The 27,577-nt window shown below is 37.2% G+C and overlaps 2 protein-coding genes and 1 pseudogene across 2 annotated transcripts in view; all 3 read left to right on the forward strand.

The window, feature by feature from the left end:
- KLRF2 (killer cell lectin like receptor F2) overlaps nt 1-27,577 on the forward strand; it is a 155,802-nt gene that overhangs the window by 51,332 nt on the left and 76,893 nt on the right. The gene's annotated exons all lie outside the window — the stretch shown is intronic.
- LOC143689775 (transcription initiation factor TFIID subunit 13 pseudogene) lies at nt 18,052-19,266 on the forward strand (annotated as a pseudogene).
- LOC143691480 (pregnancy zone protein-like) overlaps nt 20,980-27,577 on the forward strand; it is a 61,149-nt gene continuing 54,551 nt past the window's right edge. Inside the window, exons 1-7 of the mRNA XM_077169993.1 lie at nt 20,980-21,132; nt 23,767-23,950; nt 24,717-24,870; nt 25,048-25,100; nt 25,683-25,703; nt 26,160-26,328; nt 27,350-27,434. Of these exons, the coding sequence (XP_077026108.1) occupies nt 21,050-21,132; nt 23,767-23,950; nt 24,717-24,870; nt 25,048-25,100; nt 25,683-25,703; nt 26,160-26,328; nt 27,350-27,434 (749 nt within the window). The 5' untranslated portion in view covers nt 20,980-21,049. The remainder of the gene's footprint in view (nt 21,133-23,766; nt 23,951-24,716; nt 24,871-25,047; nt 25,101-25,682; nt 25,704-26,159; nt 26,329-27,349; nt 27,435-27,577) is intronic.

A 27,577-nucleotide genomic window follows, 5' to 3' on the forward strand; every position in this document is an offset into this window, starting at 1 on the left:
CAGTGATTCCTTTCCATTGCTTATTAGACTTCACCATCAGCTGTGCATTTGGTTTCAGTTTGATCATCACAGAAGAATTTCAGTTCTATTGGAATTCCTCCATCCTCTTATATTTAAATGAAACTTAGGTATGAAACTGTACTCGGGATTTCCTCGAAGAATACTACTTTAATAAATGTTCTCATCCTTGCAACTTATTACCTCTTTCCACGCATCCCTGTCCTTTAGCATCAGGTAGAGTCATTTATCTTGTGCTAGGAAAACTGTTTCCGCCCTGCCCGATACAAAGTTTTCTTCACCTTCATTGCCGTAGTCTCTTTTATTTGCCGTCTCCACATAAACGCCGGTTCAAGCTGAACCTTCCTAGAGCGTCAAAGGGCGCCACTGCGTTTCAAGAGAGAGTGGTGGGTTGGATCTCTGGGGAAAGAAGTAAGGCTGGGTCTCTAGTCAGCAGAGGGTAACTGAAGGTGAAACATGGTGACCTTGGTGCGGGGTCTGCGAATCTCTGTGCACATGCTCTGCAACTGCAGCTTTGCCTCGCCCCAGTTCCAACACCTCAAGGGAAAAATAACAGAAGTCAAAGCAACAGCTTTGCAAATCATCTGCAGACTCAGAACACTGTTGTTTATGATAGAATGATAATTTTTGAACACTATAGTCAGCCAAAGCAGAGAAACATCAATTGGCTATCATTCCAGTAAAGGTGGAGCAAAAACATGCTCATTGTCCCGTAGCCCTTACCGTTGTAATAAAGGAACAGGTACTCTCTCTGCTTGCATGTACTGTTAAAGAATAAAGAAAACAACAAAAAAACTATTTCTGGGCACTCCCTGCTGTACTGAGAAATATGGTGCTGAGCAAGCGTTCATGGCTCTTGCCCTTTGAAATATGATTTCTCTGCTCTCATCTTTAAAGACTCTTCTGCATGAGTGTCTTTATTTTGCGGGTTCGTGGTGCCTTCCTTGGCCCTTCGTGCTGAGCTGGACTGAGCAAGTGGCGCCCAACGTGGGGTTCGAAGAAGAAGAAGAAGATTTGCCGGAGCGAAAATTGAAGTTGTCACATCACGAATCCCCGAATGGATTTAGAGGCTTCTTGAGTCCTGGAAACAAACTGAAACGTACAGACACTCTTGGGTAAAATAAGCAGGGGAATAATGGGGAATAATGACAGCCCTACTAAATATCGCCACTATGTCTGTCTGTCTTAAGGCAAGAGGCAGAAGAGCCAGCGAGGCTTGGCTTAAGAACTTTTAGAATAGAGAAATATTGTTCCTGGTTTCCCACTCTTGGCAGTTTAGAGTTGGGTGACTGGAAGAGAGTCGGAAAAGAGCCTTAAAAATTACATGTACAGGGTGTGCCACTTCCTGTAACCATTTGGCCCACTTATACTATGATCAAGCCAGTTCTTGAGACTTTACAAACTGAAGATGAGGAGGAAGATGAGGAAGTAATTGACAATTTAGACAAACTAAAGGAGAACCTGGATGATTCTCTAAACCTCCCTTCTGCCCGCCCTGTGAATATTAAGGATATTACACATGATGAACTCCCGTTCTCACCTCCTCCTTTTCCTTCTATGGAAGCAGGTAAACACCTGTTCAACAGGGAATTTTGCAAGCTCATAGGGAAGGTGATTTAAATGCTCTTCAGATGGCTTTCCCTGTAACAGTCCAGGAAAAAATTGCTCCAGGGGTAGATGCTAACAATCCTGATGGGGTTTATGATGTCAGGCATGAGCCTTTTCCTTTTAAGACTTTAAAGGAACTAAAAACTGTGCAGTACAGCCATACAGACCTAATTCTCCCTTTACTTTTGGATTAATACAAGGATTAGTTGAAGGCTGTCGCTTGCCCTGGGCCGACTGGGATAATCTAGTGTAAATCACTCTTGGGCTAGGGGAATATTCACAATTTATAACTTGGTGGTGAGAACATGCAGGTGCTGTAGCTAACCAATTAGCACAGAATATTCCAATTTCTTTAGAACAATTAGTAGGAATAGGGCTCTGGGGAAGAATTGAAAATTAATTAGCCATGACAGATCAAACCATTGAACAAGGCTGAAAATGCTGTTTTAAAGCTTGGGAAAGTATTGAAAGCAAACGGGAGCATAAAGCTTCTTCTCAAAAAATAGTTCATGGAGTTAAAGAGCCTTATACTGAATTCATAGCTCGATTCCATGAAGCTATAAAGAAACAAATCAGTAACTCAGAAGCAGCAGATGCTATTCTACAACTTTGTGCTTATGAACATCCAAATAATGACTGTCAAAAGGCTACCAGTTTAATGAAAGAGAAAGTGGATTTAACAGGCTTTCTTAAACCATGTCAAGATGTTGGGACAGAAAGTCATAAATTGGAAATGATGGCTGAGTCTCAGGCTAGTATGATGGCTCAGGCGATGGCAGGGTTAAAACTAAGTGTTCCCTTCTCAGGAAAATGTTATAATTGTGGAAAATATGGCCATGCTGGGATGGATTGTAGAAAGAAAATAAGAAAGGGGTTTGTTTCAGAAGATTAACAAAAATCAGATAATCCTAAACCGTCTGGACTATGTCTCAGATGCCAGAAGGGATATCATTGGGCTACTCAAGGTAAATCTATATTTCATAAGGATGGTAGATTACTGCAGGAAAACTACCAGCAGGGCATACTCCCAGCCCCGAACAAAAAGGGCGTGTATTCAGTTCAAGTCAATGATCAAAAGGTGTTGCCACCAGCCAGTACTCCACCGTGCCCTGGATTTATCCCCAGCTACTGTGGGAAGTGCAGCAATAGACATCCCTGCTCCTGAGCCTGCTATGTTACTCCCCCAGGGAAGCACCCATTTGTGTTAAAATAGGCCTTGTCGGTCCTTTGTCATCAGGAACTGCAGGCCTTATATTGGGAAAGAGTTGTCTCACCTCCCAGGGAGTAAGAGTTCATACAGGGGTTATTGATTCCGATCACGAGGGAGGAATCTTGGTTAGCATGTCATCACCCACACCATGGAAAGCTTCACCAGGGGAAGGTACTGCCCAGCTTCTTATTCTCCCTTATGTGCCTGTGGGTAAGAGTGGTGTGGTACGTGATAGTCAAGGCTTTGGAAGTACTGGACAGGCTGGAGTGTTTTTAAATGAAAAACTTTTAGAATCTAGACCCATATGTGAAATAACTATTCAGAATAAGAAATTTAAAGGGGCTGATGTCTCTATTGTTAGTACTAAACATTGACCATCTTCTTGGCCACTACCAGAAGCCCCAGTTTCTGTAGTAGGAATAGGAACTCCAAGAGGATTGAAACAAAGTGTTAACATTTTTCATTGCCAGGGCCCTGAGGGACAACTGGCTAAATTACAGCCGTATGTCACTGACTTGCCTATTAACCTACGGGGCCATGATTTGTTGAAACAATGGCAAACTGAGACATATATTCTCAAACCTAATAATTGTATTGAGCAATGCCAACAAGTAATGCAAAAACGAGGGCATATTCCTGGATTAGGGGTAGGAAAACATCATCACGGTATAGTGGGCCTTATCTCTCTCCCCTCTTTAGAAACCATAAGGGCCTCGGGTGTTTACCTTTTCCACAGCTGCCGCCACTCACACTAACCTCTTAAACTCTCTGTGTCCATTGCCACTTACCTGAATAGCCTCCACTCCTGCATGGGTTAAGCATTGGCTTTTGTCAGTGGAAAAATTAAAAGCACTTCAGCTACTAGTTAAGGAACAATTAGACAAAGGACATATTGAGGAGTCCTTTAGCCCATGGAATTCTCCACTTTTTCCTATTAAAAAGAAATCAGGTAAATGGAGGTTATTAACTGACCTCAGGGCTGTAAATGTGGAAATTCAGTCCATGGGCACCTTGCAACCAGCATTGCCCTCCCCTACAATGATTCCAAAATATTGGCCAATGATAGTTATAGATTTAAAGGATTGCTTGTTTACTATACCTTTAGTTGTCCAAGATAGGAAGAAATTTACCTTTTCCATCCCTTCTCTTAACAATAAAGAACCTATGAATAGACTTCAGTGGAAAGTTCTACCCCAAGGGATGTTGAATAGTCCTACTATGTGTCAGAACTATGTCACTAGAGTTTTGAGTCCAATAAGACAACAATATTCTCAATATTCCATAATCCATTATATGGTTGATATTCTCTGTGCGGCTGAAACAACTGAGGAGTTAATACCATTATATATGGATCTAGAGAAACATCTAACAAATTCTGGGTTTAAAATAGCTCCTGAAAATATTCTAACAGTCACTCATATATCCTATTTAGGATATGTGGTAGATAGAACCACTATAAAATCACAAAAGGTGCAAATTAGAAGAGACTCTATAAAAACTCTAAATGGTCTACAGAAGTTTTTAGGAGATATTAATTGGTTTAGACCAAAGGTGGGTATTGTTATTTATGAATTGTCCAATCTCTTTGTCATACTCCAAGGAGATCCAAGCTTAGCTAGCCCTCATTCTCTGAATAAGGAAGCCAAAAAGGAATTAGAATTAGTTGAGCAAATAATTCAAAGAGCCCGTTAGAAAACATTGACCTTAATGCATGGCAACTTATAATCATTTCCCCCAATCATTCCCCGACAGGATTAATAATGCAAGGTAAAGGAATAATAGAATGGATTTTTCTTTCTAATAATATGGTAAAATCTTTATCTCCGTACCTTGATCTTATTGCACAAATAGTTCTTTATGGCAGAGATCATACAAGTTCTTTACTAGGAAAGAATCCTTCTCATGTGATATTTCCTCTGACAAAGACAGAAGAAGGTTGGTTCTTGCTTTCAGAACCATTTGTTATGGCAAATTGCCTTTGCTGACTTTGTGGGAAAGATTGACAATCATTTCCCCAGTAATCCTGTCCTACAGTTTCTTAAAATAACTCAATGGCTATTACCCAATAGAACAAAAAATACATACACTTGTTGATGCTCTTATTATTTTCACTGCTGGGTCTGGACATGGCACTGCAGGATATTCAGGTTTTAAAACAAAAAAAAAAAATTTGACCCCAGGATTTTCAACACAACAAGCTGAACTACTAGCAGTAATTACTGCCCTTCAAGATATTTCAGAGCCAGTAAATATTTTATCTGATTTTGCATATGTGGTGTTTGAAGAACATTTAATTGGAACTTCTGTTATCAAACAAAACCTAAATCCTTCTTTATTTCTGCCATTTCAAAAATTACAATCTGTTGTGTGCCTTTGTAGCCATCCCTTTTATATCACTCATATTTGGTCTCATACGAATCTTCCCAGCCCTTTAGCCCAGGGCAATGCATTAGCTGATAAACTAGTTACCCCAGTTTTATGGGATGCCATACATTTTCATAATTTGACCCAAGTAAATGCTGCTGGACTTAAAGCCCATTATCCATTAACTTGGGCCCAAGCAAAAAAAATATAATCCAAACCTGTTCTTCTTGTCAAATTTTGAACAACTCAGCACAAACTAAAACAGGAGTTAACCCTGGAGGGTTAAAATCAAATTCTCTGTGGCAAATGATGTTACTCATTTTGCTTCATTTGGAAAACTAAATTATTTCCATGTAACTGTGGATACCTTTTCTGGCTACATATGGACTACAGGACAAACAGGGGAAATATCACGACATATTAAACAACATCTTCTAGCTTGCTTTGCAGTTATGGGACTCCCGCAGACTATCCAAACTAATAATATTCCCACTTATTCAAGTGCAGCTTTTGAACAGTTCTTGCAAAACTGGAACATTTCACATTGTTCTGGCCTTGTAATTCCCAAGGACAAGCTATAGTTGAAAGAGCCAACCAGACATTGAAGGTTATGCTTAAAAAACAAAAAGGGGAAGATAAGGAAATGCTTCAGACTCAGTTACACAAAACTTTATTTACCTTAAATTTTTTAAGTTCAAAAAATGATGGTACTGCTGCAGAAAAACATTATAAGCAGAATGAAGCAAATACCCAGAACGTTAAGGATACTCCATGGATTTGGTGGAATGATCCTTTAACTAGTACTTGGAATATGGGTAAACTGTTAACATGGGGATGAGGGTTTGCTTGTGTCCCACCAAAAACAGGAGAGAAACCAGTGTGGATGCCTAGTTGAAAAAGAACCATACTATGAGCGACACGAAAAAGAGGAAGTTCTGGAACTATGGGCCACCCCCTCCCTGATTCTGGGATGAGACACCTCAAGTCATCCAGATGGAAGGACTGAATTTGACCACGACATGACTGGGACTGACTCCAGGCACTAGATATACAATTCCACCAACATGGGGACAAATTAAGGATCTATGCCAAGAAGATGAACAGCAGTTAAAGAATCAAGGGATGCCTGTAACATCACCTACCATGCTTCTCTCTGTGATAGTTATAATCACTGTGACTGTAAGTTTCCTACCTGTTGTCACTGCAGCTAATTATGCTTATTGGGTTTGTATTCCCAATCTTCCTCTATTGTGCCCTGTTTCTTGGAAAGGAAGCCCCCCTTTAATTTATATCAGTGATTCCACTTGGATCCTGGGGTCTGAAGATTCTCGGCTCCCACAGCATCCCAATGAAGAAGAAACACTATTTAATTTGTCTTTTGGTTTTTCCATATGGCTTATGTGTGTAAGTCTGACAGAGGGCTGTGTTAACTTGTCATCCCAAGCATGGCTATCTGTTACTCCTAAGCATGGCAATGTTCCAGTAGCTCAGTTACACATGCTGTCCGGTTTGAGCTTAAAGTCTTTTCACAATAGTTTATCTAAGAATCCTCCTAATAGACCACCTTGTACTTATAACCGTGTGTAGACACTTGAAAGTGAACACATACATTTGGAAAAAAATTTAGAGGATCTCATGGGGTGTGGTTACTTAATGGTTCCTATGGAATTGTAATAGACTGGGCCCCTAATGGGTACGCAGCCCAGATTTGTAGCCACATATCTAAATGCTCTTCTGTAGAAGCTTTAAAATGGTATGTGTCACTATATAACCATACTGTGATCTCCACACATGCAGATCACCCTGTTATCTGGCATGATATGGGTACGGTTCCTCCACTACCTCAACTAGAAAATGGGCCTACACGGTCTTCTTTATGGAAAATTCCTTTAAGTCTACACCCCATAAAACTTTGGAATGGAAAATTTTTCATAATAAACGGTACAATTTGTCCTTCAAAAGTAACAAAACCATTTATTTACAAAGCTGTGCTAGGGATCCTTTTGTATTCTTGGCAGGAGAGTTCCATCTCAATGAAAGTTCTTCAGAGGTAACTTGCAATTCTTGCAAATTGTACGCTTGCATTAATAATACCATAATCAACTCTAATAGTAGTTATAAGATCTTGAGAAGATGTGTTGGATTATGGATTCCCATGAATCAGACACGGCCATGGGAATCCTCGCCAGATATGCATGCATTATTATCTGTACTACATCAAGTTATTAGAAGAACCGAATGATTTATAGGGTTACTAATTGCAGCCATTTTGGGTATTATAGCTTTAACAACTGTTGCAGAAGTATCAGGTGTTACCTTACAACAAATTATTCATAATACTGAATTTTTAGAAAAGTGGCATAAGAATGCTAGTCTTGCATGGGAGAACAAACTAAAATTGACAAAGAATTAATGATCAATTAGTTGATGTTGAAAATGCTGTAATGTTATTAGAAGAGGAAATGGCATCCTTAAAACTGTGAATGCATTTGAAATGTGATTGAAATTTATCTAGTTTTTGTGTAATTCCTTATGTATATAATACTTCTGATATTTGCTAGGAGAAATTTCACTGTCCTATAACTGGACAACATGATAACTTAAGCTTGGATATATCTTACCTCCAAGCATTAGTCTCTGCTATACAACATGCCCATGTAGAACTTCTATCCTCCTCTGAGACTATGAATGGCATAGCAGATGGGCTTCAGACTCTTAGTCCACTTACGTGGATTAAAGGATGGGGAGGTAGGTTGCCAAGTAATATTGTAATGTTATTTCTTTCTCTCCTTTTAACCTGCACAGTCTTCTGATGTACCCAGAATGCCCTTGAAAGAATATTGCAGAGAGAGGTTGCCAGAACTGCCTTCCTGATCTTTCAAAAACATAAAGGGGGAAATGAAGGGAAAATTAAGAGAAGAAGTCAGAGCAACAGCTTTGTAAAACATCTGCAGACTCAGAACACAGACCTGTGGTTTATGATGGAATGATAACTTTAGAACACTAAAGTTAGCCGAAGTTGAGAACCATCCACTTGGCTATCATTCCAGTAAAGATAGAGCAAAAACATGCTCTTTGTCCCATACCCATTACCCCCATAATGAAGAAACAGGCATTCTCTCTGTCTGCATGTACTGTTAAAGAATAAACACAAACAGAAAGTTATTTCTGTGTACTCCCTGCTTTACTGGGAAAATAAATACGGTGCTGAGCAAGCATTCAGGGCTCTTGCTCTTTGAGACATGAGTCCCCTGCTCTCATCTTAAAAGACTGTTCTGTGTGAGCATCTTTATTTTTCAGATCCATGGTGCCTTCCTTGGCGCCCCGTGCTGAGCTGGTCTCAGCAACCAACAAATGCCTTGTCACCCAGGGGGAGGCCTTGGGACTCCTGCAGGACCTGCTTAATTAACTTCAACCTCTGGGAACCAGGAGCTCAGTTGGAGAGCCTGGGATGAGGAGTGTGCCTACTTGTAATAACCTACACAAGCCCTAGAATAAACATGAATGTAGAGAGTATTCTCGAGGCTAAATCTTAGACAGGACTTGAGTGACTTGCTGGGCCTGCCATTCTGTCCCAGGGAAAGAGACTTACCATCTGCTTCCTTTGATAACCTTTGTGCAATAATAATAGAAACAACCATAATATCTCTATTGTCTTTCCAGTTCTTAAGAAAGTTCAGGGAAAACCAGTGTTTAACATTCCATAAAGTCAGTGCAATAGGTTTCCTTCTTTCCTTTCACAATTCTCAATTTTTGTTTTTCCTGCATGTGTTTGTGTGTATGGGTGTGTGAAAGAGAGTAGTCAGAGTGAGAGAGCTTACTGTGTTTAGGTAGAGCTAAAGACAACTGCCTGCTCTATAGTTATACCACACAAATAACAGTGCAAGAGATCCAACCTTGGTGGGCGTGTTGGGAGGTCAAAAGGCTTTGGTTAGGGCGGGTGTACTGCATTGCCACAGGCCCCAGTTTGCCTCAGAGAGGAGGGACAAACCTGTACTGCCTGATGATGGGGTGTTTATACAGACCAAGGTGGGGGGCGCCTTGCTATTGAAAGTTCCTGCTGATATGCAGCTGGGGCTTCTTTTCCGGGTTTCAGTTTTTAAGGTAAGTTCAGGTTGCTGCTCCATTAGACCTAATGTCCCATCCCTTTCCCATGTGTGGAAATGTATTTCTTTTTTTTTGTTAACCTGGGCAGGCACCGGGTCCTCGGGCATGGCAGGCAAGCACTCTTACCTGCTGAGCCACCGTGGCCCGCCCTGTATTTCTTACTGTGGTTACGTAAATAATGTTTGAAGAGCCTTGTCTTGGCCGACTATGCTGTGCAAAGTTGATTTATGCCATAGTCCCAAGTCCTGTTTCCCTAATCATGGGAACTACTGGAGCAGAATAAAACCCAAATCCATCCCAACTGCGGGTGTCTTATTGCACATCTTGATGCAATGAAATTTCTCTTAGTGATCTAATGCGTTTCATTTCCTTCCTTCCCAACCCCTTGCTGTCCTAGCCTTTCAAACACTGCTATTCCATGGAATGATGACAGGGAGGAAAGATTAGAAGAGTTGTTGCCTCCCAAATACACAACACAGGCAGTTCAAGGAGGAATGGGTGATTTTATGGTTTATCACGACTCTGGGTCCCTGGACAAAGGAGCAGAAAATGGGTCAAACATGAAATGGCTTTCAGCTTCAGCTGAAATTCAGAGTTGTTGAGTTTGTTGACAAATCTGTCACCACTAGTCATGTATTCCGTGGAACAAGATACTGATTTAGCAATCAGTCTTCCTATTTAGTTTTTTGTTTCCTTTCAGTTTTGCCTGTTTCATCTCAGATATTTTAGTAGGAAATGAGGAGAAACCACAGTAACTTTTTCAGCCTAATGATTTTTGAAATCATCTCTTATATTTTAAACTCTCATCTGCCTGTCTTTTGTATCATTGTATCCATTTTATCTTTCCCATTTTTTCCCTTTTGATTTGTATCCTTTGGTTTTATTTTGCATCTTCACTACATTATCTCATTTTTCTTATTTAACTTTTTCTTAACTTAAATGTATTGTTATTTCTTTTTTTTAACTTTTAATTTTTTTACCTTGTCTATTATACTACTAGCTCACACTAATTTAACCATATATTTTTATAGAATTATTTGTTTTGCATTAGGAAACATTATTCTGAGGGATATAATGTTTCAGTTCCTGGATTTTTATCTCAGTTATCCTTGAAAGTTCTTCTAAGTCCCTTAAAATCCACCTTGTTACTGCACCTGTAGCATCTTCTTTCCTAATCCCAATGCTAAAAGTTTAAAATGAATAATTCTAAAGACTCACAGTCCAAAATCCATCCCTCACCCCAATAGTCTCAATTCTCTGTGACTATGGTGCTATTTTTCTCATATTACATACAGTCCAGTTGTTCCAAAAGAGCAAATGGAATATAAAATGCATAGTATCTAAGATATGCAATTACTCAGTAAGGACTAAATCCTAGAGTGGTGCTGCTCCATAAAAGGAAAGAAAGTTTATCCTTATAAAGTAACCTTAAATACAAAGCACCAGATTTAACTGTAAATGCTGAACAGCTTGCTTCCAATTGCCTCTTGAGAGTTGCTCTCTCCTGATTCTTATAATAAATTTGCCAGTTGATTTGCCAGTAGATAATTAAGAATATGAGACTACTTTTATTACTCTATGTTTTTGACAAATGTAGTCCTCATTCTTTCTGCATCTATTTTGATGAGGATATCTAATCACAAAAAGAGGAGGAGCAGGAAAAGGAGAGTTGAATTGAGTACTAAAGGAAAAATGTGAAATGAAATATCTATGGCGTTTTTGGAATTTATTTTAAATACTTAAAATTTTGCAACCTTTTTGTTACCACAAAATTTTGAATCAAGTAAACTGCCCTCCCTAATCCCCCTCCAGCTTCCCCAAATCTGAGAAATCTGGAGATCCTATAAACTTGGGAGCTGTATAGCCAGGAGTGGAAGTTAAAGAAAGGGTAGGTAGGGTTGGGTGGGGTTTGGGGAATGATCTTTAATCCTGTATAGGAGTTGCCATCCTGCCTTTCCTCCTGACATGAAAAGTTTTGTCAGGCTTAAGTTTTCTCTAATCACATGAGTTTTCCAGTCTGCTGGCTACCAGTCAACTATTTATAAGGAGAGAACATATACAGGATTAATCAGCAAGATATCATGGTACATAAATCATTATAAACATGTTTCCTGGCTCTTTATTCATTTAAAGTATTGCTTTGAATGTCTTGTATGTGTTAATAAGAGTTTCAATTTTCATTCTCCCAATACCAATGATACTAACCCCACATCCCCCAATGTACACTAAAGGGGCAAGGGCATTTTCATTCTCAGCCCACTCACAGTTGCTCAATGCTCTGCAAACACATTTCTCTTAGGAAACAAAGTTTGCTTAAAAATATGTCCAAAGGTAATGATGTACTTCCTAGAGCTTAAATTAAAAAGCTCTATTTTTGAGAATGTAATTATCTTTTTATCATATAAATTAACATTATTTCAGCAGTATGATAAATTACAAAGTTAACTCTTTTCATGCTTACTTATTCTCTACTACCAGTTTTTGCAACATCTAATGCCATAACTATAGTCATAATTTAGCCTTTGTTCTGTCTTTTTCACTTGTGTCATTAAACCTTTTTGTATTGCAATAGTCTTCATATTTATTACTTTTGATGGATGTGTGATATTCTACCAAGAGAACATACAAAATGTTTCTTAATTGTTATTAGACATTTCAGTTATTTCAAAGTTTTACTAATATTAACTTTTGCTATTGTGAAGAGTTTGGTGTGTGTGATTTTATCTTCATGGGGGAATTTTTTTATTGAGTCACTTTTATGTGGTGATCAAAACTGTGACTGATTTAACCCTTACCTATCAGTTTTGTATAGCAAATTTCTCCTGTCACAAAGAGGAGTTACTAAGGTAAAAATCTGGAATAAGAACTGGAAATGCAGCCTTACTAATAATAACTGATATACGTGTCAGATACTAAGTGCTTTATATATGTTAAACAATATGATCCAATCATATGGGAATTATTATCAACCCTACTTTAGAGATGAGGAAGCTGAAACAGAGAGAGGTTATGTGATTTTCCCAAGGTGATACAGGAAATGGGAGACCATTCCAGACAGTAACAATTGAGTCTATTCTCTTAACCACTATGTTATCCTGCTTTGAGAGTCATAAAATATCTCCATATTTGTATTGTAGATTGTTTCTACTTCAGGTGTTTTCCTGTTGATATAAGCATTACTTTAGCCAGTAAATGACACCAAATTATTTTCTATAATTTTTCATTCCACAAATATTTTACTAATAAATTCTCCTGTCATGAATGACTGTAATTTCATGATTATATTTGCAACCAGGTGAGGTAAGAGGCTATCTATTATTATTAAAAGCTGCCATGTCCTTATATTTGGCTTTTACTTTGACACTTGGCTAAAATCTCCAATTCAGATTCAGCTTTCCTCAACCTATTGAAGCATTATTGCTGGAATTCCTGAAATTGTGCATGAAGTATCCTATCATCACTGAAAATAATAATTATATATAATTACCTATAATGTTGATAATAAAATCAAGATTAAGATATGCCATGGACTGTTTTAAGATATGAACTTCTCTTTTTGCTATAGTATGTATTTTAGACATATCTTGAAGTGAAAATCTTGCTTGTCTCTTACAAAGAGACAAGTCAAAATACCGATATTTGAACAAATTCCTTTAACCAAAGGCATAATAAGCCCAGTGTAGGCTGCAAAAGCACAGCATTAGAAATGGTTCTTATACTCCATTTTGGAAGTTCTGTAATCATTTATATTTGTAGAGGTGGGTTACATTAAATGACAATTTCCATTTACAAACCCCACCTCTTCCCTCTTCCAACCGCTCTCAATGTTTAAATTTTTGTGGATTCCATAAGAATAAAGCGCACAGCATAAAAAGAAAAGTTCAAGTGAAAATGTAATAAATACTTAGCAAGACTCCTTGCCTTATCTTAGAATTCAGAAGTGAGACAACTGTCATAGGAATGTGTATTTGAATTTGTTTGAATTGAAAATGGTGTAATATTTTTCCTGTAAGAAATTAGTCTAATTTGATTGACTAATTTGACAATGAGGACTGGCTTTGAAAATTAATTTATTAGTTGAGCTCTACAAATTTAATGAGTTAGATATAATGGTCTATGATTTTGATGAAAATATACTTAAAGTATACAATGAGATAAAAGCTTTTTTGAGAATTTATATTGACAAAAGTATATTTATATTAACAATATTTCAATTTTCCCAAATTTTCTGAGTATATTTAGTTAAAAACTTTCTCTAAGTAAGTGAGCAAGAAGTATAATTGGCAGTCATTTTTAAGTTCTGGTTAAATATCTTTTACCTACTTTCTAGAAAGCAAAACTAGCATGATCCTAATAACTGAGTTCCAAATCATTTTGCAATTGAAATGGTTTCCATTGCTTGGCTTTCAAAAAATTTGAGGATGACATATTTGATTTATCAGCTGATAGATGATAAAATTAATTTTTTAAAGGTGATTGCAATACGATGTTTGGTTTATGACTTAGAACCTTAAAGAATTAAATGACATTTTGATGAGAGAATTCCCCCCATTTCTATCTCTCTTTATGTGAATGAAGTTTCTTGGTGTTAACACCTATCCAAAAGGAAATGGAATTGGAATATTCTAGAATAGAAGCAGAACAGAAGAAAAAACAAGGCTAGAATAGACAGGCGAACTTTGTCTCATTCTAGCGTAAGCAATATTCATCCAAGGTTACATAAACTGATGGGGAATGCTTGAGGTAAGGAATGCCAGATGGAATACTGGATGGATTTCTTTAAGAATAGCGTTCCAAAGAAAATTTTACTTCTCATGTTTGATATTTATTGACTGTAATAAATTTATATAGTTTTGAAAGTCATATATTAGTTATAATTGCCAGGATAATTCAGTGCAGGTGAATTGTATTAATAATCAGAAATGTATGACACAAGAAGCTTTTTAATAAATTGAAATATCTTCTGCTACAGAAAAGTATGATAGAGTGTTCAATAAAATACAATGAAGCATAAAATTGAGGTTAAAATTACCTGGAGAAATGGAACGGAAACATAAGACAAACAATACCCACTACAAACAAACAAGCGGAAATGATAAAAAATGTACAATTGGTAAAAGAAATGAATTCGTGTGTGTTTTGAATGTATGATAGTCAACATCAAATCACTGTAATATCTATATTGCATTAAATATATTTAAAGAGTAATATTACAGTTTTATTTTTAAAATATCAAAATGTGTAATATATATTTTTATCACCTTACTCATGATGAAATATTTTAGATAGCAGGATAAATATGTATGAAAAGTTACATTTTTACTAAAATTCTTTTAGACAATACAAGAAAAAAGTTTGATGATCGTGAGTATAAAAGCTTTAACTGGCAGTACTGAGAAAATAGTTTAACTCTATAATGTCAACTTAAAAAATGTGTACTAAATTTTTAAATAAAAATTGAAATGATAAAATGCTGCTAACATTTCATACTTGTTCTTCTATGTCAGAAATTCAAACTATGATGCCTCAGTCAAATACGAATTTCATACTTAGTTATTTGGCATTTAGGTTTGGTGCATTTCCAAAAAATATAATCATGCCTGCAAAAAGTAATACAGAGACTTCTTAAAAGTCATTTTTAGTTTGCTATAGGATCATTTATCTCAAATTAAGATAGCAGAGGAAAAGTGTCCTTGCAACAATGTAGGAGAGATGTAGGAGATGGGGAAAACTGAGAAAATCTTGGGAAGTATTGGAGCATATTGATTCTAGTGAGAGAAGTCACCAAAACAAAGCTGAAGAGTTTTACATTTGCTCAACAAGAATATATCCTCTCCCAAAGGCTACCCAATGTATTATTACAATATTACCTTTGACTTGGCGCTTTTATCACTCATAGTTTATCATCATTTGAATTTGGATACCTTGTATATATGTAGTTTTACACTTCATCAAGGGTTGCCATGTACATTATCCTCACTTCTCAGGCAGACCACATATAAAACGGAGGTCAAGACCATCCTAGCCTCTGTTCACAGGAGCACCCAATAAAACGTTCTTCATCTGCAAAATGCTCAGGGAATAGCTATTTATTACTTTATAGCTTAAACCTGTTCTCTATTCAAAACATATGCACTTCAATTTCACATGGACCCAGTTATATTAATCCTACTAATAAATTCTCCTGTCATGAATGACTGTAATTTCATGATTATATTTGCAACCAGGTGAGGTAAGAGGCTATCTATTATTATTAAAAGCTGCCATGTCCTTATATTTGGCTTTTACTTTGACATTTGGCTAAAATCTCCAATTCAGATTCAGCTTTCCTCAACCTATTGAAGCATTATTGCTGGAATTCCTGAAATTGTGCATGAAGTATCCTATCATCACTGAAAATAATAATTATATATAATTACCTATAATGTTGATAATAAAATCAAGATTAAGATATGCCATGGACTGTTTTAAGATATGAACTTCTCTTTTTGCTATAGTATGTATTTTAGACATATCTTGAAGTGAAAATCTTGCTTGTCTCTTACAAAGAGACAAGTCAAAATACCGATATTTGAACAAATTCCTTTAACCAAAGGCATAATAAGCCCAGTGTAGGCTGCAAAAGCACAGCATTAGAAATGGTTCTTATACTCCATTTTGGAAGTTCTGTAATCATTTATATTTGTAGAGGTGGGTTACATTAAATGACAATTTCCATTTACAAACCCCACCTCTTCCCTCTTCCAACCGCTCTCAATGTTTAAATTTTTGTGGATTCCATAAGAATAAAGCGCACAGCATAAAAAGAAAAGTTCAAGTGAAAATGTAATAAATACTTAGCAAGACTCCTTGCCTTATCTTAGAATTCAGAAGTGAGACAACTGTCATAGGAATGTGTATTCTTATTTTCAAAATTCTTAGAAAGCAAAAAAGGATGAGAAATCACTATGATAAAATATTTTGGTCCCCGCAGCAGCCGACCCACCCGCCCTCCTCTCCCCTCTTTGTCCGCCGGCCCCCGCGTGGTGCCCACGCCCCAGAGCATCCGACTCACCCGCCCTCCTCTCCCCTCTTCCCCCTCCTGCTCCGGCGGCTGTCCAACCACCACCGTGCCCTCTTCTGCCTTCACCGGCTCCTCCACCACTGGCCTCGACAGCCTTGCCACCCTCACCTTTCCTCCTCCAGAACTATTATTCAACATTGTGTTGGAAGTTCTAGCCAGAGCAATTAGACAAGAAAAAGAAATACAAGGCATCAAAATTGGAAAGGAAGAAGTAAAACTATCACTGTTTGCAGACGATATGATACTATACGTAGAAAACCCAGAAAAATCCACAACAAAATTACTAGAGCTAATAAATGAATACAGCAAAGTAGCAGGCTACAAGATCAACATTCAAAAATCTGTTGCTTTTCTATACACTAGTAATGAACAAGCTGAGGGGGAAATCAAGAAACGAATCCCATTTACAATCGCAACTAAAAGAATAAAATACCTAGGAATAAATTTAACCAAAGAGACAAAAAACCTATATAAAGAAAACTACAAAAAACTGCTAAAAGAAATCACAGAAGACCTAAATAGATGGAAGGGCATACCGTGTTCATGGATTGGAAGACTAAATATAATTAAGATGTCAATCCTACCTAAACTGATCTACAGATTCAATGCAATACCAATCAAAATCCCAACAACTTATTTTTCAGAAATAGAAAAACCAATAAGCAAATTTATCTGGAAGGGCAGGGTGCCCCGAATTGCTAAAAACATCTTGAGGAAAAAAAACGAAGCTGGAGGTCTTTCACTGCCTGACTTTAAGGCATATTATGAAGCCACAGTGGTCAAAACAGCATAGTATTGGCATAAAGATAGATATATCGACCAATGGAATCGAATAGAGTGCTCAGATATAGACCCTCTCATCTATGGACATTTGATCTTTGATAAGGCAGTCAAGCCAACTCACCTGGGACAGAACAGTCTCTTCAATAAATGGTGCCTAGAGAACTGGATATCCGTATGTAAAAGAATGAAAGAAGACCCGTATCTCACACCTTATATAAAAGTTAACTCAAAATGGATCAAAGATCTAAACATTAGGTCTAAGACCATAAAACAGTTAGAGGAAAACGTAGGGAGATATCTTACGAATCTTACAACTGGAGGTGGTTTTATGGACCTTAAACCTAAAGCAAGAGCACTGAAGAAAGAAATAAATAAATGGGAGCTCCTCAAAATTAAACATTTCTGTGCATCGAAGAACTTCATCAAGAAAGTAGAAAGACAGCCTACACAATGGGAGATAATATTTGGAAATGACATATCAGATAAAGGTCTAGTATCCAGAATTTATAAAGAGATTGTTCAACTCAACAACAAAAAGATAGCCAACCCAATTACAAAATGGAAAAAAGACTTGAACAGACACCTACCAGAAGAGGAAATACAGATGGCCAAGAGGCACATGAAGAGATGCTCAATGTCCCTGGCCATTAGAGAAATGCAAATCAAGACCACAATGAGATATCATCTCACACCCACCAGAATGGCCATTATCAACAAAACAGAAAATGACAAGTGCTAGAGAGGATGCGGAGAAAGAGGCACACTTATCCACTGTTGGTGGGAATGTCAAATGGTGCAACCACTGTGGAAGGCAGTTTGGCGGTTCCTCAAAAAGCTGAATATAGAAAATCCGCTCGGCGCTAGCCGGCAGAAACCCATAGGTTTGCTGGATGGTGGGATGGCAGATGAGGAAGAGGACCCCACATTTGAGGAAGAAATTGGAGGAGGTGCAGAAGGTGGACAGGGTAAAAGAAAGAGACTTTTTTCTAAAGAATTACTGTGTATGATGTATGGATTTGGGGATGACCAGAATCCTTACACTGAGTCAGTGGATATTCTTGAAGACCTTGTCATAGAGTTCATCACTGAAATGACTCACAGGGCAATGTCAATTGGAAGAGAAGGTCGAGTACAAGTTGAAGATATTGTCTTCTTGATTCGAAAGGACCCAAGGAAGTTTGCTAGGGTTAAAGACTTACTTACTATGAATGAAGAATTGAAACGAGCTAGAAAAGCATTTGATGAAGTGAACTATGGATCTTGATACTTTTTGTACTTTCTGAAGCTTTCTTATCTTCTGGGACAACTATATAAAGTAACTGCATATTTCCTACAGTAAGGTCCTGTTACCTAACCATGAAAATGAAAGTTGGAGAAACACAGTTTTCAGCTTTAATTTTCATGTCTTCGATTTTAGAGTATTTGAGCCTTTAATTGCCTGCCTTTATATTTTCATACTTGAATTACTTAATTGGGTTTTAATGACCATATGTAACTTAATTTGCTATTCATGTAATTCCTTCTGATTTTTGACTATATAGATGATGAAGTAATATTTATCTGTTAGATGTCTTTTTGCCATTGTAGGTTATATTTGTTTAATATGTGACACCTAAATGGCACTTTTGATCCTATGATAGCTGAGAAATGTGTTTTATGTTTTCTCAAGTTTCTAGACAAAAGTAATCTGTGAGATTTATTAATGACAGTGAACTGGTTTTTGTTTCTCTTAAGTAGAAGATGATATAGGAAAATACAGTCTTTTTAAAGAATGTTTAAGTGTCTTAAACGGTAATTTGTTTTAATTTTCTTCAGATAGCAGGAGTTTTTGTTTGCTTGTTTATTTTTTGAGAAACTGTAAGTTTCATGTGAATGCCTCAGTGTTGGAAAGCTTTTTATTTAGAACTTTGGGGCTGATACATGCTGTTTGTCAAATTTTAGAAGAATTAAGTTTTCCAGATCAGATTAAAGCTTCTAAAAATAAATCCTTTCAATCGCATAAATGTCATTGCCTAATAAGCTGATGGCAGGATAAGTATTCGGGGTAGTATTTTATTAACATATCTGTTTGTACTTGTTCGTTGTGGAAATATGTACTTGACTAAAACATATGTGGCCATGGAAACTACTTGTAGTTCAGGAGATATAAGTTGTCTGTGTATTTAGCTATATTATATTAAACTATTGCATTTAGCTTAAAATACGGATTGAAATTGCATTTAAATGGATCACTGAATGTTGGTCTGTGAAATTGAATGTTTTGTGTGCTGCTTATTCACATTATCTATAAATCAGGACTTGGGAAAATTCTTTCTTAACCTATTGATACAGGGAATAAAGTATGAAAAATTAAACAGAAAAAAAAAAAGCTGAATATAGAATTGCCATACGACCCAGCAATACCATTGCTAGGTATCTACTCAAAGGACTTAAGGGCAAAGACACAAACGGACATTTGCACACCAATGTTTACAGCAGCGTTATTTACAATTGCAAAGAGATGGAAACAGCCAAAATGTCCATCAACAGAAGAATGGCTAAACAAACTGTGGTATATACATACGATGGAATATTATGCAGCTTTAAGACAAGATAAACTTATGAAACATGTAATAACATGGATGGACCTAGAGAATATTATGCTGAGTGAGTCCAGCCAAAAACTAAAGGACAAATACTGTATGGTCCCACTGATGTGAACGGACATTCGAGAATAAACTTGAAATATGTCATTGGTAACAGAGTCCAGCAGGAGTTAGAAACAGGGTAAGATAATGGGTAATTGGAGCTGAAGGGATACAGACTGTGCCACAGGACTAGATACAAAAACTCAAAAATGGACAGCACAATAGTACCTAATTGTAAAGTAATCATGTTAAAACACTGAATGAAGATGCATCTGAGCTATAGGGGTTTTTTTTGTTTTTTTTTTTTTACTATTATTACTACTTTTATTTCTTTTCTCTATATTAACATTTTATATCTTTTTCTGTTGTGTTGCTAGTTCCTCTAAACCGATGCAAATGTACTAAGAAACGATGATCATGCATCTATGTGATGATGTTAAGAATTACTGATTGCATATGTAGAATGGTATGATTTCTAAATGTTGTGTTAATTTCTTTTTTTTTCTTTCCGTTAATAAAAAAATAAAAAATAAATAAAAAAAACCACAAAAAAATATTTTGAAATTGCTTAAAGTCAAACTAAATAAGAATGTTCCTCATGCAAAATTCATTTCCTTAGAGCATAAAAATAAATTAATTGTCTTTATCTTCTCGAAGTTGAATAACCTAACAAGCAATAAATATTAAATAAGTTAATATATACACATGAACTCCCATTTCTTTTTAATAAATAAAGAATAACTGTGAAAAGCAAAAACAATGGGGGACTTGCCTTCAAACTACTTTGTCTTAAATTCTGTGATAAATTTCTTTTCCTTGTTTCATTAAAGGGCCATTTAGGAAGAAGCAATATAATACTTCCTTGACAAAAAAAGGAGATTTGGGATGTTGTCTTTACATTAATAGCCCTTAAAAAAATTTTCAAGAATATTGATCGATCCCATCAAACCATGTCATTTATTTTGTTTTTCCTTAAAAAGATTTAAGGTACTGATTAATATACTGAACCAATGGTAGCCTCACAGTACTATTCTTCAGGCCTTTGGACAATTTGAGAAAGTGGATGAAAAACTACTGATGGCCATGGAAATAATCTGGAATTGATTTCTTTTTTATGCTGAAACTGGTTAATATGTTACAAAAATAAGTGGTTGCCAGTTTACTTTCACTGCCCATGAGGTAAAATAAAAACCAGTGAATCTGGAGCAGGAACAGAGTTCAGTGAATCAAGGGTTCAGATTCCCACTTGTTACTCTTCCTCCCCACACAATGACCGGCTATCAACTGTCCACACCAGCCTGGATTCTGCTTTTCCTGCTCCTTCCCATAGATGCTTCAGCTACTATAAAACCGTAAGCAACATTTCCAGACGATTCTATTGCCCTTCCTTTTTCCTGTTGTGTTATCTGCTTCTTGATTCCTATGCTTTTACTTATTTTCTGATTCTCTATGAAATTATCTTCTGTCTGAAAGGTTGGAGAGGTCGGTAGGTTGTTATTGCCCATGTGGAAAGATGCACATTCTAACTGTAAAAAAAACTCGGAGACAGGGGGCTGTAACATTTGCCAAATAGTCACCAAATAAGAATATAGATTTCCTATCAATAAAAGGTCAAATCCTCTATTGCTTCATAAAATGGGCTGAAGTGTCTTGGCCATGGTGAAGTGACTTTATGTCTGTGCTTTCCCCAAATCAGGGATTCCAAGATGGATGCATGATCTAAGAGAAGCCAGAGTCAGTTCATTCATTACTTCAGCAAATGTTTCGGCCAACATTAAGTTTGGGGACTATAGAGCTGCCCTCAATACCTCATAGTTTAGTAAAAGAGACAGATGGTGCACGGGTAATGAAATACAATGTAAGCACAGAAGCAGTCATTACAGGATTCTATAAGGATGCTCACAAAAAAGAACTCTGCTTGACACCTGATGTAAAGGAAAGGACATAAAGTGTGCATAGAGAAAGTTGCTTATGTGTATGTGTGGGAGTATTTTGAAATATTTTACAATTATAATAAATTACTTAAAAATATTTTATTGTGCTAACATATGACATAAAACTTTCCATTTTAATCATTTTAAATGCACAATTCATCATATTTAAATGCTATTGCATTAATTACATTTACAATGTTGTGCTGTCTTCACCAATACCCATTGCCAAAGCACTCATCACTTCAAACAGCTAACTCTTTACCCATTAAACAATAACTCCCCATCTCCCACCCTCCTCCCTCTGCCCCACAGTCCCTGGTAACTTCTAACCTACTTTCTGTCTCTATGAGTTTGTTTGTTTTAGATATTTCTTAAAAGTGGAATCATACAATATTTGTCTTTTTGAGTTCTGACTTACTTCACACAGCGTAGTATTTTCAAGATATCATTCATGTTGTAGCATGTATCAGAACTCCATTCCATTTTATAGCTGAATAATACTCTTGTTGTATATATATACATATATATATCCACCATATTTTGCTTACTCATTCACTTGTGGATAAATGCTTGGGTTGTTTCTACCTTTTGGTTATTGTAAATAATTCTGCTATGAACATTGGTGTACATATATCTGATTCATTTTCTCCCATTTTTGGAGTATATATCTAAGAGTGGAATTGCTGAGATACATGATAATTCTATGCTTAATGTTTTGAGGAATTGCTAAACTGTTTTCCATAGCAGCTGTGCCATTTTACATTCCCATCAACAATACACAAGGGTGGAATTTTTCTACACTCTCACCAACACTTGTCGTTTTCTGATTTTTTTGTTAAAAGCCATCCTAGAGGTTGTAAAGTGGTCTCTAACTGACATTTTGATTTGCATTTCCCTAATGACTAATGATGCTAATCATCTTTCATGTGCTTGCTGGACATTTGTGTATCTTCTTTGGGGAAATGTCCATACAAATCCTTTGCCCACTTTTAAATTTGGTGTGTTTTCTTTTGTTATTGAGTTGTAGGGGTTCTTTTTGTATTGGATATTAAATGCTTATCAGATAAATGATTTGCAATTTTTTTTCTCATTCTTATGTCATCTTTTCACTTTTTTGATAATATCTTTTGATGCCCAAAAGTTTTCAATTTGGGGGGGGGAGAGGAGCATGATCAAGGAATCGAACCCCATGTCTCCCACATGGAAGGTGAACATTCTACCACTGAACCACCCATGCGACCCTAAAAGTTTTTAATTTTCATGAAATGCAATTTATCTATTTTTCTCTTGTTGCTTATGCTTTAGTATGAGAAACCTGCTTTTGAGATGTCTTAAAAAGCAAATAGAAATTTTCTAGATAGACAAGGACACTTCAGAAAAAGAGGAAAGCATGCATCTTCCCAAATGCAGCATGCTTGGGTGAAGGGAAGTAAAGGGCAAAAGAAGAAAAGAGAGTGGTATTTTTTTCTGGCTATATATTATAAAATGTCTGGTGACCATTCTAACTTGTCTTGTCTTCCATTACCCAGAGAATGAAAGAAAGAAAAGATCTAAGGTTGTTTCAGAAACAGTAGTGAATTTCAGGTCCTCTCCAGGTATTAAATGCTACCTCTCTAGTGCTGCCTGAAACAAAGGGATTTGTGGCACTATCCATGTAAAACCTAAGACCATGTTATCAGTGCTGACTAAAAATAAAACTAACCATGTTTTATTATTGCTACTGTAAATCTGAAAATCATTTCTTTTCAAATTGTATAATAAATTATGGGTTGCTAGCCCATGGCTATGCATAGATTTACTAATATTATGAAAGTGAACATTTCCACAGTACAAGAGAAACATATTGATGTTTAACTTCTTAGGGTTTTCTGATTTCTGCAGGCTTTTTGGGTTGGCCTTTGGCGAATAAACTCTGCTGCACCACTGCTGGACATTGGCTCTGTTTGCTAATGTCTCTACAATTGTTTACAGTGGCGAAGATTGTCTAGAATACACCTTCAGAAATGATGTCTCTTTAGCCCCTGCATGGCTAATCCAGACTCTTCTTCTCAGGCAGTACCTGGTGCTGGTCCCGTCACAGCTCTACGCTGGCACTCCTGAGAACGTCTGTGTCCTACTGAATCACCTGAATGAGACGGTGACTCTGAGCATATCTCTGGAATATGAAGGGCAGAATAGAAGCCTCCTCACAGACGTTGTGGCAGAGAAGGGCTCCTTCTACTGCAGCGCCTTCACCGTGAGTACCCATCTTCCACAGGGTGCAGCTTGGAGAGAGAGAGCGTATTAGTCGATGTCTTGTGTTCTAACCTCCACCAGAAAAGAAGCCTAATAAAATGCAAATGAGGAGTACAGAGTGATTTCAAATTAGATCCTAAAAATAAAAGCTCTATTGAATATGCTTATATAATATTTACACAAAGATCCAGTGCAGTATAGGAAAGGTAACAGCACGTAGAGGGAAGATTTCGTTTATCTTAAAAAAGACTCCTGAAGTAAATAATGTTCATTCCCACTTTATAGAAGAAACCACTGAGACTCAGAAAACTAAGCAACTTGTCTAAGATCCCACAGATACTTTAAAGTTGAAGTTTTGTCCTTGTAAACTTTTATTACTCAGGGCATTAAATGTTTAGCTAATGATACTGGCTGGCTACCAAGAATAATACATAAAGTTCTTGATCAACACAAAATAAAGTTTAATACTTCTTTTAATACCACCATGCTTTTAATGAAAATGTGGACCAGTTTTCCTTCACTGTCATGACTAAATTAAAGAATTAGTTCATTTTACTGGAATGATATTTTCCCTTTCATTAAATCAACCAATTGTTACTGTCATTTTACACAATCATAATAATTTACCTGTAAAGTAGAGAACATGGTCCTTGAATGGTCGCTTACTAGTTCTCATGGGACTGACCAGGAAAACTGAGGAAATAATAAAGGTAGAGACACTCAGCAGTGGGTCTGGGCAGATTCTTCAGGCGATTTCTGTTTTACAGATCCCAGAGCACCCATCCTCGGTGGCATTCATTACTGTGCAGGTGAAGGGGCCAACCCAGCAGTTTACAAAGAGGAAGTCAATACGCATAGTGAAAGTAGAGAGCCTAGTCTTTGTCCAGACAGACAAACCCATCTACAAACCAGCGCAAACAGGTACAAGGAAACTAATGAGGAAGAGCAACTTTAAGCAGGGGGCTGGGATGGGGGGTGGGGGCGGGTGGTACTTCACTATTCTGCTGTCACGGAAATCCTGGCAAGTTGTTGTCTGTGTCACTATGCTGGGTTCCCATCAGGGGGTCTCATGAGGAAAAAAAATGTCTTATGTTTCAGTGAAATTCCGCATTGTCTCTGTGGATATCAATTTTCGCCCTTTGAATGAAATGGTGAGTCTCATAATCATGGGGTGGGGGAGGGGTTGGAGCAAACAAACAAGAATTTAAGGATCATTCTTTTGGGGAAGCTGAGGCCGATACAAGAGATACGTAAATCTACCACAGTGCAAGATCTAACAAGGGTACCTCCACTGGTGGAATCTGGAGGCCAGAATCAAGTCAATTCATCGCTGCATTTGTACAATAAATTAAATGTTAGGTTGAAGTTGCCTAAATCATGGCTTGTCTTCTTAAAGATCCCAGTGATGCTTATTGACGGAAAGAAGAGATAGTGCATTTCATCTCTCTCAGCCAAATATCATTGGCAAAATACTTATAATTTGGGCTTTTAAAAGTCTATACGTTTCTTCAATTGGATGCTTTATCACCAAAGAAAAGTCCTTACTTCGTAAATAATGTGTGTCCCAAATTAAACACGTAAAATGCTGTGAACCCAACAGGAGGACATTTTTTTGTTTATATAAGCAATCTAGAGACCTACTCCCTCTGGCCCGCATACTCTGTCACTGCCGATGTCGTGGTTTTCTCCTAAGTTCCATCTCACACTCATGCTATTTCTTTCTTTCTTTTCAGTTTCCACTGGTTTACATTAAGGTAGGTGATATACAGTGTTTATCCATTGGAATAAGGATTTATTGTATGTTAAAGTGCCTCTCTCCCCCATCTGCCCAACCACAGTAGAACTGCATGGAAACTAAGCACATACTGTTTTCTCTATCTTAATTCCTTTGGAAAGGTGGTAAGATATAAATGAAGGACCGAAGTTCTCTGAGATGATGTGATTTAATGATTTCTCAAGTATTTCTAACCAAAATGAATATGCATAAGCTCAAGAAGAAGGACCAGTGTAAAATGTTATCTGTAATACCTCATAGCTAGTAAACTTATTGCCTTTTTCCCAATCTAGAATTCCTAGAACCCTTTGCAAATAGCTTTTGGTGCCAATTTACCAACCATCTATTATTCAATGCCCAATATCACACTAACCTGCTCTTCCACTCACATATACATATTTCAGTTGCTTCTATGAACTCATATTTCTCCCTATAGAATCCCAAGAAAAACCGAATTTTCCAATGGCAAAGTCTCACATTGCAAGGGGGACTCACCCAGCTCTCTTTCCCACTCTCAACGGAGCCTAGTCTGGGGCACTACGAGGTCACAGTGCTGAAGGAGTCTGGAAAAAAAATAGAGCACTCCTTTGAGGTGAAAGAATATGGTAAGAATTCTGCATGTGCAAGTTATATGTGACATTACAATATTTAAGACAGAGTAGTTTTTATACATGGGTGACAAGCAAGTTTAGTATATAACAGTTGATGATCAGCAAGCTTTTATATGGACTCAGAAATTTGCTTAACTTTCCTTATTCACGTCTCATTTAATCTTCAAATAATGTTCTCAGGCAGATAAATTCATTATCCCTATTTTACAAATGAGCATTTCTTTACTACAAAAGTTAGTAACTTACCAAGATCAGTCACGTGGTGTGTCTAAATTAAATTAAATCTTTCATGCTATGGATGAGGAGTTCTATCACGGAATCAGGATTCCCAAAACTTGCCCAAACCACTGTGAGAATTATGGACTAGAGCTCTAGTGTAAGAATAACACTGAGCTGAAAAATAAACCAGTAGGGGGAGGTGGTGGATCAGAGAAAATCAGCTAGTGGATCTTAGCTGGTTCTAAAGCACTGGTGTGGATCTGCCTGAGTGGACCACAAAGGGGAGCTGACGGAAGAATCTATGGAAAACTGCTACCTCTGCATAGTTTAGCACTTCACTAGGACTACAGCCAAGTGTCTGTTGGTCATCCTGGGGCCTCTGTTAATCAGCAAGCCTGGCGGTTGGGAAGAAGAGCTGGACACTGAGAGGAAAAGACTAAGGACAAACTGGAAAAACGCTGGCCCCTCTACATCTGTTACCACACCTAACCAGGACAATCTTCAGAGACTAATGATGCTGCCTCTTTCCTATCTCCCAAATTTTACACAAAATCAGAGAAGGAGATTCTGGGAAAGGTAGTGTCAGCTTAACCAAACTGACATACCACAAATTACCATGGCGATGAAAAACATCTCCTTTGTCAGCAGCTGCTCTGGAGCTCCTTACTGCAGTTGAAATAATTTCAAGTGATCCTATGTTGTAAGGTTCTGTAATAGAGTATATCACTAATACTCACAAGATCTCCTGCCCACTCCCACCTCTTCTTCTGTTTTTTTTTTTTTTTTTTGGCAACAGTTTTGCCCAAATTTGAGGTTCAAGTGAAAATGCCCAAGACAATCGGTTTTCTAGATGACGAATTTGCAGTATCCGTCTGTGGCTTGTGAGTTGAATTTTGTTCATCTCATTTCTATTTCCCTACTTTATTTGGGGGAATATATTGCAAATGGCAGTTACTGGACATTGAAGTATTTTAATTAGGGAAATAACTCCCTCTCCATCATGTTGAACCTCTGCTAGGTAGCA

The sequence above is a fragment of the Tamandua tetradactyla genome, chromosome 7 (assembly GCF_023851605.1).
Source record: "Tamandua tetradactyla isolate mTamTet1 chromosome 7, mTamTet1.pri, whole genome shotgun sequence".
Taxonomy (NCBI): Eukaryota; Metazoa; Chordata; class Mammalia; order Pilosa; family Myrmecophagidae; genus Tamandua; species Tamandua tetradactyla.